Source organism: Amblyomma mixtum, chromosome 1 (assembly GCF_055824585.1).
Source record: "Amblyomma mixtum isolate Tamu chromosome 1, ASM5582458v1, whole genome shotgun sequence".
NCBI classification, from domain to species: domain Eukaryota; kingdom Metazoa; phylum Arthropoda; class Arachnida; order Ixodida; family Ixodidae; genus Amblyomma; species Amblyomma mixtum.
Genome location: NC_143012.1, coordinates 69,394,964 through 69,411,646, shown reverse-complemented (window position 1 = coordinate 69,411,646; position 16,683 = coordinate 69,394,964). Strand labels below are relative to the sequence as shown.

Here is a 16,683-nt window from a genome sequence, read left to right as displayed (position 1 = left end):
TCGCTATAATCAGGATACGTTCGTACGCCGGCCACCGATGAATTCTTCAGGAGGGAAGGACAAATCAGCCGTATCCACCCCCGCTTTGTCGGGCTGCTGAGGGTCAAGCGGGCGGTGGGTTGGCGCCGCAGCCGCCGCTCGCTGTCTCCTCCGATCCACGGGAGAGCGCAGTTCGGTAGAAGCGCCGCTTTCAGAATCTTCGGCAAAGGGGATTAGCTGCTTTTGTTCACGGCGACGCAGTCTCCAGAGGCGCCCCCACACCAGCGTTTCTTGCGTCTTCTCCGAAAACCAGCGCCTTTGGTCAACGCAGACCGATGGCGCCTGCCTGGCTCGCCTGTAACCTCTGGCTGGGTCTCAAATCACAACAGCGCCCATGTACTGTGCGTGTCAGTGCACGGTAAAGAGACCCAGACCCAGGTGGTCGACATTATCCGGAACTCTGTACTACTCCGTCCCTCATAGCCTGATGCGTTTTGGGGCTCTGAACCCCATAAAAACACAACAACAAGTTTTCCGACCGGAGTGGCGAGTGTTCCTTCCCCTCGGAAGTCGCGCGGCGTTCCTTTCACCCCCCAAAGTGCGCATTCGGGGATATTGCGGCAAGTAAGCCCTTGCACGTGTGCGCGCCTCTGTGTTTGTGCTTCGGTGTTTTTAGAGGCCGGTTGTCAACGAAGGTCAGAACAACCAAGACAGCGGACGAGAAAACGACGAGCGGCGAGCAGTGTGTGTGCGGTTGCTCGACTGTGCGGATGCGCGAGCAAGATGGAGCGAGGTGTATGAAGCGGCGAGCATGCATTTATCTTGTAAAGAAGTTTTTGTTGTATATATAGTTGTCTTTTGTTTTCAACGTACGCGTTCAACCGTTTTTCCATTCAATGTGTATGATGAGTATGCACCGAGAGCGTGTAGTGAAGCACAGAAATGAATTTATCACCCGTGTAATTACACAATTCGCCCAGAAAAATCCGAGGCGCCTACAGTTGCTGTTCAAGGAAGACTGACTGAGTGACTGTAGTTGCGTGTTTGTGAACATATTGTGCTGTGTGCTGGTCATCAATCCGGGTGAGTCGAGAACCCGTATGCAGCAAGACAGCACTTCTCCGCGAAGTGATAGTATCTTTTTGTATTTTTTATTAATTTTAATTGTTTTTTCGTTGATAAACTTTAATGTATCTCTCCTAGCCGCGCTTTAATTTGCTGTTTGTAATTTTTCTTTCATGTGCGTATTTTACTTATTTTTTTATTTATATATAAATAAATAAATTTACTCCGCAAATAGTGCCTTTTTGCTACGAATATACCCCCCCCCCCTCCGGCGCCAACAACCAATGGGGCCCCCCCTGCAAAAAATTCTGCGGACGCCCTTGGTCGAGAGTACATAGCCCTCGACGACTTTGTCAGCCCACTCCACCGCCAAAACGTGCGTTCTGGGGTCAGAGCTAGCCAGCACGGTCTCCCACCGCTCGAGAGAAGGAGCTGTAACTAGGTCACCCGGAGGTGGCTCTATTTTGCAGACCCACAGGATGTGATCGTAGGTAGCACGTTGGCCACAGTGTTTGCAGTTTGGGTTGTAAAGATCTGGATAAATGTGCGCGAGGAGTGATGGGGTGCGTATCGATCTCGTCTGTAGACGACGCCACGTAACCTCTTGTTCTTTAGTAAGTCTTTTGTCTGGAGGGGGGAAAATTCTCCTCTCTAATTTAAAATGATTGGTGAGATCATAATATGTGATCATTGAGTCCTTCGTGAAATTCAGGGAGCCAGACTCATCCACTGCCCGGTCGACGAAACCTCGGGCTTTATTGTGGGCTGCCTCGTTCCCCGGATTCCCCGAATGGGCTGGGACCCATATCAATTCGGAATAATTTGGTGAGAATTTGGTTGCGTTAAGGATTCTAAGGGAGGTGTTTGTAATTCGCCCTTTAGCGAAATTATTGATACCCATTTTGGAATCGCTGAGGATGATGCTCCCTTGGGTATGTGCTAGGGCGAGGGCTATAGCCGCCTCTTCTGCCGTTTCAGAGGATTTCGTTTTGATTGTCGCCGAGACGATGTGGTCACCATTTTCGTTCACAACCACAATTGCAAAGGCATTGGTATTTTTGTATTCTGCCGCATCTACATAAAGTGTTGCAGCGCACTGTCTGTACTTCTTATGTAAGGCTTTGGCTCGTGCTTGTCTTCTACCCTCATTGTGTAAGGGGTGCATGTTTTTGGGGAGTGGTTTGATTAGTAGGGCCGTCCTATAGTCGCGGGGTAAGTCTACTTTAGCATCGTTATTCGTAGGTTGAAAGTTAATTCCGAGCCTGTTAAGAATACTCCTGCCAGTTCTGGAATTGGCTAATCGCGCTGTTTGAGCCATTAAATGGGCTTCTTTCAGTTCATTGTAGGTGTTATGTATTCCTAACCTCATAAGCCTTTCGGTTGAGGCATTTAGTGGGAGTCCTAACGCAGCCTTATAGGCCTGCCGTATCATGCTATCCAATTTGTCCTTTTTTGCTTTCGAAAATTTGAGATAAGGGGTGGCATAGAGTATCCTGCTTAGCGCAAAGGCCTGCACTAGGCGGCATAAATCTCTTTCCAAATCTCCCGAACGCGCTTCAAACTGCTGCCGCCTCGACCGCCGCGGCGTCGGGCGCTCTTGCACATGCGTGCGTGTGGGATCGTGACGTCATCCTTGTGGAAGCCGCTGTTCTAGCGTTTGCGTGGCGATCCTGTATACGAGGGAGAACTCGTCTTGTTAAATCTCGTTCGGTATCCGCATGATCACGTTTCTGCACTCGGATGACGGGAAATCAGTGCCCGGATGACTGGAAATCGGTGCCCGTATGACTGCAGATCGGTGCCCGGATGTTGGCTCTCGGTTTTGGCTCGAGAGCTAAAAGCGCACGGAACACTGTACTCTACGAAAGCCGGGGTGGGGCATCTGGCTCTACGTAATCATCCTAGGTAGCACGCGCACAGAGTCCTGTCACTGCGTGCAAATACCTGGCGAGGAACAACGAAATTGAACATATTTCAATGTTCGCTACACTCGCCCAGTTTTATTGAAATAATTTAATGCTTTCGTGGTATGATAAACATATTTTCAAGATAGAAGCAAAAACGAAGCACGATTTTTTTTTTGCCTTGGTGTCTGAAAGCTCACTTAAGTTTAAGGTAGATGAAAACTTTTGAAAAGTACTTTGGAAGCACGCGCCGCAAGTTAATACTTGGGCTGAGGCACGCGCTTATTGTTATCGGCACTCCGAAAACAAGATTCTAAACATACCGTCAATATGGTGACAAGTGAACGTGATGTTCCTGTAGCTGTAGCTGTAGCTGCCTGCAGCTCTCGGTCCACAGATCGTACATGACGGCATAGAACCTCCATCCCTCAGTCACGATCTTCTCCAGGGGCCGCCGCGGTTGCTTAGTGGTTATGGTGCTCGGCTGATGACCCGAAAGCCGCGAGTTCGATACCGGCCGTAGCGGTTGCATTAATGCTAGAGGCCCGTGTACTGTGCCATTTCAGTGCACGTTAAAGAACCCCAGGTGGTCGAAATTTCCGGAGCCCTTCACTATCTCATATCCTGAGCTGCTTTGGGGCGTTAAAACCCTCACAATCCAAAGCATCTTCTTCACCTGTCCGTGAATGGCATGGTACGCATATCCAGGGCTGCCCTCGACAAGGTAGTTCGGTCAGGGAGTTCTTAGAGCTATCTGATTTAATTATTTCTTACTTGTTTCAATTAATTAATTGATCAATTATACACTGTAATTTTTTAATTAACATAATCAAGCATGCACTTTTCATTCTGGGTGTTTTGACACCTTCCCAACAAACAGAAACTGTCGTGTCTTGCTAAGGGAAACGACACTGTAACCGAGGTACAACAAGAACTCGGGTTTATTGTCAGCCGGCCGTCAGACCGCGCGTCCCGCTGGTCGACGACTGCCCGCGAAAACCAACACGCATGTGCTTATATCGAGATACAGACAGGCAAGGGGGCGGTGCCCAAATACCGGCACGTGGCCGTGAGTTGGCCGTTTGCTTATCGTGATACAAACACTACATTCCCCCTTCCCTAGACGATTCATGCTCTCATTACACATGGTTGACATTTATGACAAACGGTTAGTTTTTATACAGAAATAACAGAAACAAGTGGACGGTTCAAACTCTAGTTCCAAAAATTGGTTGACACAATCACGGCACTGATGTGTACCGATCCGGCGGACGTCTTTCCCTTGTCGGATACCGATGTCGTGTTGGGGCTTCGTGGCCCCTGTCGCCAGGAGAAGACCCCGAGTCGTGATCGATGTCTTCGGAACCGAGGGCTTCCGTCGATACTCCCCCTCCTGCGGCAAACGCCCCTGGATCTTCCTCAGCTGTGCCCGCTGCTTGTTTCGGCGGCTGCATGGCACTCCGTTCATCAGTGCCCGTCGATGACCCAGATGGTTGCCACGGCTGCCAGGAGTCCTCACCATGGGCGCCACAACCGTGGTCTGCAGACGTTGCCTCCGGGTCTGCCTGCCTTGTGCGTATGTGGTCTTGATGCCTCTTCCACTCCATGACCCCACGTGGTGTTGTCACCTGTAGCACATAAGACACTGGCCCCGAGCGTGACGTCACCGTTGCCTCTAACCATCTTGGACCTACTCTAGAGTTCTTCACAAACACTTTGTCCCCAACGCAAAAACTTCTCTGAAGTTCTCTTCGACTGCCAGTTTGTCGAAATTGCTTTTGCTCGACCACTGAACGAGTACTAGGCTTAAGTAAATCGAGTCGAGTTCTGAGAGGTCGCCCGATCAAAAGCGAAGCCGGAGATTGCTGGGTGGTTGCGTGAGGTGTATTCCGGTACGCTAGAAGGAAACTGGCTAGTCGTTCTTCAATGGCCCGGGCTCTGTTGTCCTTTCGCAGGGCTTCTTTAACTGTTCGTACAAATCTTTCAGCCAAACCGTTACTTGACGGGTGATATGGCGCGGACCGTACATGTTTTATTCCGTTCATCTTGAGGAATAACTGAAATTCTTCGCTGCAAAACTGCGGCCCGTTGTCTGACACGATGACCTCGGGCAAACCAAAACGGCTGAAGAGGTCACGCAGCTTACCGATGGTAGCTTCTGCCGAGGTCGACGGCATCAGGAAAACCTCCGGCCACTTTGAATGCGCGTCTACCGCCACCAAAAAGTTGCGCTGAAGAAACGGGCCAGCAAAATCCAAGTGGAGTCGGGCCCATGGCCTCGTAGGCCAAGCCCACGGATGAAGGGGAGCTTGGGTAGGCATCGCTCGTTGCTGCTGGCAGGCCGCACACGTTTTCACGGTGTTCTCCAAGTCGGCGTCAATTCCTGGCCACCAGACGTAGCTCCGGGCAACTTCCTTCATCCGCACTACTCCAGGATGCCCCTCGTGCAGCTCGTCCAGGGTTGTCTTCTGTAAATAAGGGGGAACCACAATGCGCATTCCCCAAAATAAACATCCTTGGTTAACCGACAACTCCAGTCTTTTTGAAACGAATGGTTTCATCTCATCAGCCACTCGCTCGGGCCATTGACCCGTTACCGCGTGAAGAACCTGCCGTAAGGTATGGTCACGTGATGTTTCCCGCGCAATGTCCGAGCTTGTTATCGGGAAAGTCTCCCACCGAAGTGCGTAGCAGGCGGTTACTTCGTCGTCCTCTTCCTTCTCGCCACTCCCGGGCAGCGGTAGACGCGACAGACAGTCTGCCTCTACGTTGCTTTCCCCTGAACGATATACTATATCGTAACGGTAGGCCGACAGCGTAATTGCCCACCTCTGCAAACGAGCCGCGGCAATGCTTGGTATTCCTGTTTTGGGACCGAGTATCGTCTGTAAAGGCTTGTGATCAGTTACCAAGCTGAACTCTCTACCGTAAATATAGTAATGGAACTTCTTAATTCCGAAGACTAAGGCGAGTGCTTCTCGCTCTAACTGGCTGTAGTTCCGTTCACTCGGCGATAATGTGCGTGATGCAAACACGATCGGCCGCCTGGAACCATCTTGTTCCACTTTCGATAAGACTGCACCCAGCCTATAAGATGAGGCATCGCACACTACCTGAAGCTTAGCTTCCGGATCGTAATGTGCCAGCATCGGCGCTTTTATTAGCAGCCTTTTTATCTTTTTGAATGCTATGTCGCACTGTTCACTCCAGACCCACGGCGCATTCTTGCACAGCAGCTGATTCAGTGGGAAGATGACTGTTGATAACTCTGGCAAAAATTTTCCGTAGTATGTCACCATGCCCGTAAACGTTCTCAGCTGTTTTTTATCGGCTGGGACGGGGGCTTCTAATACGGCCTTTACCTTCTCTGGTGATGCTGCAATTCCTTGTTTACTGACCACGTGACCCAGAAACTGCAATTCTGGTTTAAAAAATTCACACTTCTCTGCCTTAATCCGCACTCCTCTTTCGTGCAACCGGTTCAGTAACGCATCCAGGTTCACTAGGTGCTCCTTTTCGTTCCGGCCCGTGACGAGAATATCATCTAGGTAGCATATCACACCTTTCAATCCTTTTAACATGTTGTCCATTATCTTTTGAAAAATCGCAGGCGCACACGCCACCCCGAAGGCTAAGCGATTTACTGCATACAGTCCTTTGTGCGTGTTGAGGGTGAGGTACTCGCGCGAAACCTTGTCCATTACCACTTGCTGATACGCTCTACTCAGGTCAATCTTCGAGAACACCTGCCCTCCCGAAAGTGTGGCCAAGATTTCTTCGATCTTGGGCAAGGGGTAGTGGTCAATGTTTAAGCAAGGGTTCAAAGAGGCCTTATAATCTCCGCAGATGCGTACGCTGCCATCTTTTTTTACCACAGGTACAATTGGTGAGGCGAAAGCACTGTTCGAAATGGGCTCGATCACGCCCAGACTAACTAGTTTTTCCAGTTCTTTCTCCACCGCTTCTTTCAGTGCGAACGGAATGCTTCTAGCTTTACAAAACTTTGGATGCTGTTCTGGCTTCAGGGAAAGTTGAGCTTGCTCACCTTGAATTTCGCCGAGTTCATCGTTGAACAACTGCGGATGTCTGTTTAAGACTTGTTCCAAGTCCCGGTGGTCTTGCGCACCCACGTGATTAACGCTACTCCAATTGAGCCTGAGCTGATATAACCAGTCTCGTCCTATGAGAGCAGGACCCTCCTGGCAGAGAATGTGCAGAGGTAGCTGGAGAGACTGGTGCTGATGCTTCACGTTTACTGTTACCACTCCTTTTGGGCGCACGCACTCCCCTGTGTACGTACGAAGCAACACCGATGCCGGGCGTAACTTCATCTGTGGGAAGCGTGAGCGAAATAAACTGTACGGCATCACTGACACTGCTGCTCCAGTGTCCAGCTCCATGTCAAGCGGAATTCCCTGAATACACATCGTAAAGCGTATCGGCTCTTGACGTGGTTTCTCGAGCGTTGTTTGCAACAGTGGCTCGATGTCTTCCTCGGTCTCGAACACGCCGAAGCTTTGCCTCCGGTAGTTTCCTTTTCGTGCGTCTTGCCCGCTCGCTTTCGAAGGGTGCGAATCAGATTCAAGCTGGGAGCGGCAGACTTTTTGAATATGCCCTACTTGGTGGCATTTAAAGCAAGTCGTGATACAAACACTACAGCTCCCTTCAGTGCATTTGCACCGACTGGCTATGTTAGTAGTTCTACTTCGCCCAAGGTGCATGTTTCTAGTTGCACGGGCGACATCTACCGATAGCGTCTGGTCGGAGACAAACTGTATGTGAACATGTGCTGCCACATTGGTGAGAATTCTTGCATCCTCGTCGCGAGTACCATCCAGAGTCTCCGCAGCTTGGGTGTTCTAGACAAGCGTTGTGACCTCTCTAATTGCGTGTGTGGCAGGAAAGTGAGAGAGAGAAAAAATAGCCTGGAAATGAGGCTAAGAAAAGTGCTGTGAGTGACGGAGAGGAAAGCGATCGGTGCGAACCCTAAGAGAGAGAGAAAAAATAGCAGGAATAAACAGATAACGTGATATTAAGGCAGTTTAAGTTCAAAATAAAAGGATTCGAGGCATGTGGGCAAGTCATGCACTTCTCAAGACTAACAACCGATGTTTTTTTTAAGGGTGTCAGAGAGGATACGGAAGGAGGGGAGATGGAATCGAGATCGGTCGAGACACAGCCAGCTGGCTGGATGAGTTTTGAAGCGAAAAGCTTCACTACGCTAGTCAACACCACGCTTCGCGTGAGCCGGCGTATGTCGGAGCACGAGTGACGTCACGCACGACGCAGGCGACTGCGCATGTGCGCCGCCGTTTCTCGCCCTCGCCACTGTTTGACCTTTCGCCGCAGCCGTGCGCAGTGCGCATTTGAAAAGAGGGGTACATAAGGCACGCTTGCCCGTAGAATACGCGCACGCTGCCGCGCGTTATGCGTCATCATTTGACGTTAGCTGCAAGTGCGTGTTTATCGCGGATCACCGTAGCTTTTCGCTTCGAGATATCCAGGCTTAACCTTAGCTAAGCCCCAGCCAATTTTTTTGTCATCCTGCTGCCATATCGTGGGTGGCCATGGCAGGTGCTTAACAATTGGGAGAGCCTTTGGCCATGTGGTGGGCTGAGCTAGGCTGATGACAGCGACGAATGTGTGCACCGCTCAGATTGATGAGAGTGCCCTGGTGGCTGGAAGGCTCGAAAACGAGTGAAAAAACATTTGTAAAAAAAGCCTGATATGAAGGAATCCAACAGTCATTGAGGAAGGAAAGCATAGGACAATGTTTTATTTTGGTTGATTTCTATTGTTGATCAAGGTGAAATAAGTGGAGTAATCACTTTTAGTGCACTAACGCTTATAGCCATTCCCGCATTTAGCCGTCGTGTGTTTGTCTGAAACGTGGAGGCTAACAAAGAGGGTTCAGCTTAAGTTAAGGACAACGCAGCGAGCTGTGGAAAGAAAAATGATAGGTGTAACGTTAAGAGATCGGAAGCGGGCGGAGTGAGTGAGAGAACAAATGCGGGTTCAAGACATCCTAGTTGAAATCAAGAGGAAGAAGTGGGCTTGGGCAGGGCATGTAATGCGAAGGCAAGGCAACCTATGGTCTTTAAGGGCAATGGAATGGATTCCAAGAGATGGCAAGAGTAGGAGGGGCGGAAGAAAGTTAGGTGGGCGGATGAGGTTAAGAATTAAGTTTGTGAGAATAGGATTGCTGCAGCTCACTGAGGACAGGGTTGCTTTGAGGACAGAGGCCTTTGCACTGCAGTGGGCGTAGTCAGGACAATGATGATGATATTTGATTATATATACACCCCAGCTAATTTAGCCAGGGTTTAAAAATATACCAAGGCACTTAAAGACGATGCGACCAAATGCATGGTGCTGGCTATTGTGTGGAGTGAGTTGTACTATTTTTTGTATTGTGCTTAATTGCATAATTAGTGCAGATTAACTAACTAACTTTGCCAGCAATAAAGATAGAGGAAAAATTCCAATGAGAAATTTGTAAAATGACCCGTAAAACATCTGAATGAACAGTTTCTAACTTTCCATTTTTTTTGCGCTCACTTCAGATGCTCGCGAATTACAAAAAAAAAAAAAATACCACGTGACATGCCCGCTTGCGCACCATGATTGCAGTGCTCTCAAACGTTCCGTCTAGGAATGAACGGACCATTTAGCCCAGTTTACTGCCACCTAGAAACAGACAGGACAATGACGCATTGGCTGGCTGTGTGATTTATGCCAGCAGTATGCTTTTCTTGCGGCGGTTCTTGATAGCGCACAGCACTTATCGCTTGCGTTTGTGTAAATCGCATAGCCAGCACCTGCGTCGCAGCGCTGTCACCTTATAAGCGGCTGCACACCTGGCTATATAAGCTGTTTGTTTCTGGGCGCAAGGTTTGAGAGCACTGCAATCGCGGCATGCAAGTGGGTGCGCCATGTGGTATTAAGGCAAAAGCCTTTAATGCCTCATACTGTCGTTAGCAGCCGTGTCGGCAGATGTGTCCGCGTTTCGGTTACGTGCCTTATATGGGCATATGCCATTCATTACTTAATCGATACTTAATGATAATTGCATGACAATTAATGACTAATTCAGTATAGTTAAGCAATTAGCCTAATTAACCTTTCTAGTCAGACCATACCAGATGGTCGAGTTGGGGAATCGAGCCAGGGTCTCCGGAGCACGCTAACCACTCCGCCATGCCAGCTGGATAGTTTGGAATGAACAAAGGCGTCTTTTCACTCCCATCTTCCCCCTTCGCTTACGGTGAGGTTCAGGTGTCCAAGATATGCAAGACAGATACATTTCCTTTCCTCAAAAACCAATTTACCAAGCAGCAATGCATAGAGCTGAACTGCAGTGGTGTTCTGCGGACTCCCTGGCAGCATTGCAAGACACTGTTGCATTCCACTCTTAGAGGCAAAGCTTAACATCTTAACCACACACCAGTGAGACGAGCAGCAACACCGTGCTAGAGGCTTTTGCCTCACCGCACTTTAGGTCAACAAAGTGCCCTCCTAAATTTTTTTTTGTATTTTGCAGGCATCTAAAGTGAGCGAAAAAAGGCTTATAGGTAATAGATGGAAAGTCCGAAACTGTTCATTGGGATGTTTTACAGACTGTTTGGCAACTTTCTCAGTGTAATTTTTCTCCTATCTTCATTGCTTGTGAATTTTGTTAACTAAAGGGGCTCTGAAAGGGGCTCCGAATGAAGTTGCGGTACGCCTAGGATGTTAAAGGACGCTGCTTCACAAATATCGTCCAGCAAGAGTTTTTAGTGCGTTTTGTGGAAGCTGAGTTATCTGTAGTCAAAATTCTAATTTACGCATCTTTGCGCCTTTCTCTCTCTTCTCGTCACTTTTTGCACGCTGAAATATTGCCGCTCCTCTGCCGGCTGCTGATGCGTGCGGGAGGGGGGAAGAAGGGGGCGGAGCTTCCGGCCGCGGCCATAGTAGCTGCGTGATGTCAGAGACGTCGCGGCGAACCAATGATAACAGTCCGCTGCTGACTTAACGAGCGCTGCGTACGCATTGCGTGCGGATTCGGACGAAAGCTCGCCACCGCAGGTCTCCGCAAGATGTCGAAGCGCGAATTTTTAAAATTTTATTGTAAATGATCGGTTCACTTTCATGGTCCTGTATGTGGCATGAAAACTCGGTGGCCTGTACTCTACATAATGCAGGTATATTATAGGCAACCTCAAACACCCCTTGGAGGAACCCTTTAATGTCGGCTAATTATGCAATTAAGCACAATACAAAAATAGCGTGAGTAGCTCCATACAATAGCCAGCTACATGCATTTAGTCGTGCCGTCTTAGAATGCCGCGGCATGTTTTTAAACCCTGGCTAGTTAGCTGGGACACCCTTTATATATGTGTGTGTGTGTGTATGTGTGTGTGTGCGCGTGCATGCGTGCGTGTGTGCATGCGTGTGTGCGTGCGTGCGTGCGCGTGCACACACACCTAGCAGTCTCGCCATCATGTCAGGCAGACTCAATTAATCTTGAGAGGCTGCTCAGGAAGAGCAACCCAAGTTGCAACCCAAGTCCCTTCAATGGCAGCACCTGCCATATAAGGGCAGTGGTGCATCGTTTGACTGCTGCACCACTGCGCCAGAAGAGGTGGAAAAACTCCCAGGGGTCTATGAGTGTAGCTAATGACGAATTCCAGATAACCTTCCAGAGGTCTATGTTTGTAGAGAATGACTAAGTCCACATGTATGGAAATCAACCCATTATCGCTATCCGAACACTGTCATCCGTGAACACTGGATCTGAACAGCAGGACTGAAGTGAAAACTGAACTGCTAGCGTACTTAAGGCGCATTTGGTCTAATTGTGCAAATCGACAATCACCTTTTTCTTGCTTGCTTGAAAAATAATTGTTTGGAAAACAGAAGAATGCAGGCAGTGGGATCCGAACCCAAGACATCTGCAAGTCGCATACGGTGCTTTGCGGCGGTGGTGGCTGTCGAACATTTTACATATGCTGCATGTAACCGAACCGTGATAGTCTTCACGGGTGCAATCTTCAACTGTAGTGGTGGACGTAGAATGTCCTACAATAAGCGTTACATAGAATGTGATTGAAGGGCGAGAGCTCCACTAGTGCGAGCACTCTCTCATGCTGCTTATGGCATCATGCCTGCCAGAACCGAGGACTTCGTTAATCTTTTGAGCAGACGAGGGTTTGGAACTGAGGGGCTCATTTTGACACACATAACAAGGGCCTCGTTGGTACTGGAACGAAGGTCGCTGTTCCACTGAAGGTTTTTATTTTGGTGCAGGTTTTGCAGTTTACTTTTTTCAGGTTGTGAGCGGCAGCAAGAGCACCTCGTCAAACCCTTGTTTAGCAGGTGCATTTGGTTGTACTATTCTTAATTGTCTTCTTTTTTTTCATGACATGAACAGGATCATTCGGAAGATAGGAGACTGTTATGAAGTCGAATGGCGTGACACTAAACGTAAGCAATGAACACCTCCTCACTTCAGTCTTAGCAAAGAATCAAGAAGCTATAACACACCTTTTATTTTGTCACTGACATGTGTCATGATTATGGATATTTTGTACATGTGCGAGTAGTGTGTTTCTAGCCGTGAATATAATGAGATCTTTCGTCTATGTTTTCTGTATTGCGACGAATAGTTGAAGGTGTGGGATGAGATAGTTTGCGAGCTTCGCGGCCCCAAACTGCACAAGGACGTACTGCTCCTGTTCGTGGTCGTTTGCCATGCACCCTTTCCGAGCAGGCTAACACAAAAAAACGTCTGCCAGCGCTATGTAGCTAAAATAAAAAAAAAGTTTCGATCTCAGAAAGTCTACGAGGGTAAGTGCACAACACAGCCGCATGAACAAGCTGTTCCAGCTTTAAAAACCGTGACGGCGTGCTGTCAGTTGCTGGCAGTTGCGATTGTGTCTGCGTGTAGCAAGACCGCATACTGCTTATATGTTGTGGGGGGGATTAGTAACAGAAGCGGCCTCCACGATCAAGCGCACCGTGGCTCGCTGTCGGAGCTGATCGTGGAAGCCACGATGCGTGCATTTACAAGGCTATTCCCGCGTGGGTCATGGAAAGTTAGGCCTTTATACAGATCGTTCTTTTTTTGAATATTTTCTTTGGGAAATATAAGAATGAATAACTGGTTCAGTATTGCGATGCATGCATAGAGGAACGAAAAACTAAAAAAAAAAGTTAATGGTGCACTGAAGAGGATTCTGAACTCGTCTTTTTGCCGCGGGAACTCGATCTACACGTTCCGAGCATTCTTAGAAACTGCGACTTATTGCCCTGTGTGGCCGATTTCCCTAATTAAATCGAATTAACGTCCGGTTCCCGCCTTTATTTTTTGAATTCTCCCCGTACGATGGGCGGAGTCGACCAACGTGTGGAGTGCCTTTCAGCCAGCTTTGTGGAGGCTTTGCTTTCGCTTTATTTTGTTTTTTAGGTTTCCGTGAATAAATAGTTTCAATCGCAGATAATATAGCCGCAAAATGAGCCCGCAGAAATAAAAATACGTGCGGACTATTTGCTTCTACAGACTACTACGTATTACTCCGCCGATGGCAGAGCGGCAAGCTGCCACGGGACTGGGTGAAAGGCACTCCACGCGTTGGTCGACTCCGCCCACCGTACGGGGGAGAATTAAAAAAAAAAAGCGGGAGCCGGACGTTAATTCGATTTAATTAGGGAAATCGGCCACACAGGGCAATAAACCAGAGTTTCTAAGAATGCTCGGAACGTGTAGATTGAGTTTCCGCGGCAAAAAGACGAGTTCAGATTCCTCTTCACTGCAGCTTTAACTGTTGTGTAAAACAACCCCAGCCATGTGGAAGCACTGAACTGTACCAGCATTATGTGACTGTGAAAAGTGCGCAGCAGCTGTATCTTGCCGGCACTCGCCCCATGGGACAGAAACGGGGAGGCTAGCGAAAAGGATTCAGCTTAAGTTGAGGAAAATGCAGCGAGCTATGGAAAGAATAATGATAGGTGTAATGCTAAGATATCAGAAGCGGGTGGAATGGGTGAGGAAACAAACAGGGGTTTATGAGATTATTATCAAATCAAGAGTAAGAAATGGGCTTGGGCAGGGCAAGTAATGCGAAGGCAAGATAACTGCTGGTCCTTAACGGTAACGGAGTGGATTCCAAGAGAAAGCAAGCGTAGCAGGGAGGGACAGAAAATTAGGTAGACGGATGAGATTGATAAGTTTGCGGGGATACAGTGGCCGCAACTGGCAAAGGACAGGGTTAATTGGAGAGATATTGGGAGAGGCCTTTCCCCTGCAGTCTGTGTAGTTAGGTTGATGACGATGATTATGTGTGACAGCGAAGCTTTACTGGGGACTGTTTGCGGGAATAGTAGGAGAGACCATCGCTGTCAAGTACCCAAACCAGAAACCAGATGGCCTTGGTCGATGAAGGCCAAATGTCGGTTTTTATAGAGAGCTGTCGCCAGGCTTTCCCTCATGATTTCTACAGCCGAGCACTAATTGACAAGTGGTGGATCTGTCTCGTGAATCTCATCGACACCACGTCGATGGCGCCAATTGTCCCGCATTCCCCACTGCCGCTGTTCGGGTAAAGGGAACGGATCAAGCGACTAACGCCATTTCGGGAAATAAATGCTTCTTAAAGGGGTACAGACACCACAATTTTGTGTTGTACCTCTGGGTTGTAAATAATGCGTAGCGATTCAGTGAGCATGGAACACCATCTTAGAAGCATGAACTCGCATTATATAATTAATAATCGTATTATTTGTACCCAGCAGTTTCGGTTTCGGTTCGTAGTTGCCAGGTTTTGCCAGGCTTTTACATGACGTCAAAAACCAGACAATGCGTTGTCACGTGGGTCCGGAAAGCCGTGACGTCGTTGTAGGCATGTCGTCTGCTTGACACCATGCTACATCACATTGATGCACTAGCGATGGCTCAGACTTCAAGAGTGAGCATTTTCACAAACTTTAAAATTAAATTAAAATATGTTCTAGACCTCCCTTAAATTTAATACTTCGCTCTTATTGTCCTCACATACAAAGGAAACGTATGGCAGTCTTTTGTACAACCTTGGAATTTTATGTCTCTACCCCTTTAACCTTGCAGTGCGTCCTGCATCATCACGCCCTGACACAATGGAGCCACAGAAAATGTTTGGGGTTGTCTATCCGGAGCTGGTCAAGAGTTTCCACAATGGCAGCAGTTCAAGGAGAGCGAGAAAGAAACAGCCAATAAATAAAATTGCGAATAAAATTGCAAACGCCGGTGGTAAGTAGTGAAGGCACTTTTTCGCCACTTCCATAACTGAAAAAAACTGCATCCTGGTCGACAAAGTGTCATTCCATAATATGAAAAAATCGAGCTGGCAGGCCAGTTTTGAAGCACCCCTTTGACACACAGTACTGCGCGTGACTTGTTTGAGTATATTTTAAGTTTTAACAGCCACACCTCATGTTTCTGTAGATTAATACAGCTTTTGCCAAGACTCCTCTGGCCACATTGCTTCTTATTCAGCCATGAAGGTAATGATTGATTGCATCCCTAATATTATTAGACTCTCTAAGGTGAAAAAACCCTAGTCCTTCCCATTCTAGATATTGTGGTGTTCAGAGCAGCTGCGAGTTCATTACCGCACACTGAGACGAAAAACCGGTATGTGTGGCCTAAGACCCCTTCTTGGGTCTGCCTTGTGCTTAACCCATAGCAGAACGAAGGATAAAAGAGGGAGTTCAATGACTGCAAACAAAATTCAAAACAGCGGTTGTTTTGGGCCCATTGTGTTGCTCTCTGTTTTAAACTTCCCTGTGATATTGATGGCTATTCCAACTAGCCAAATTCGGCACCATAGTACCTTATACTACTGTGAATGTTGCACCCAGTTACAGGTGGGCAGACTGTGCACTTTTAAGAGCATAGTTATATAAATGGCGATTCAGATGCTCCTCTGGTTGGAGTGGAGATTAAATCTACCATGAGGGCAAAAGTAACACACCCTGCCTCGAAGTTCCGGGCAGTGCTGATCTGGGGAGGGGCGCCATCCGACAAAGCACTTCTGATGTCGAAACAGGCCCACTGCGCCGGTCTCAATGTCAAAAGTGTTGTGTCAAGTGGCGCCCCCACGCAGAATGGCACGGGCTGGAACTAGGAGGAGGGGGGTCTGTTACTTTTTCCCCCATGGTGCATCTCTACAACTACACTTGTAGGTGCAAAGAAGTGTAAACCTCTTGAGGTGTACCTTACTCCTTGCGATTAAGAGTAAACCTGTAGGGGCCGCACTTTTTTGCCGGCAGCGTCAGGGCCCTACTGTCAAATGCAGTACTACCTAATTCTTACAAACGTTCAGTATTTACATGTGATGACAAAATGGACTACTTGGTTTGGTGATGAGATTCAGCTTAAGGCGCTTGCCAGATCTGTGAGTTGCAGAGTGCTGTGCTAAGAGAAAAAAAAAACAAAAAACAATAACTTCTTTCCACAGGAAGCAGTGGGGACATAAGATCTTACTTCTGTCCGGTTGCGTCTGTAAAGCAGCAGCAAGAGGTCAAAGACAAAAATGTGGGCGAAGAGAAGCCAGAAATGTATGTTGGTGACATCATTTCCTTAACCCCTAAGACACCTTCAAGCAGCAAGAATGGTGCACTTGTGATGCCGACGAGAAAGGCAGAGCCATCACCGCGTATGACGTCTGGAGCACCAGATGCCTTGGAAAAGCCTGATAAGTCCTTTGCCAAACCTGGAACG

General features: G+C 48.2%; 1 protein-coding gene across 1 annotated transcript in view; it reads left to right on the top strand.

Moving 5' to 3' along the window:
- The window catches only part of LOC149366670 (flap endonuclease GEN homolog 1-like), a 517,650-nt gene extending 502,432 nt beyond the window's left edge, over positions 1-15,218 (top strand). The window contains exons 10-11 of the mRNA XM_089571568.1: positions 12,358-12,410; positions 15,049-15,218. Coding sequence (XP_089427694.1) covers positions 12,358-12,410; positions 15,049-15,218 — 223 coding nt within the window. The remainder of the gene's footprint in view (positions 1-12,357; positions 12,411-15,048) is intronic.
- The last annotated feature ends 1,465 nt before the right edge of the window (positions 15,219-16,683 follow it).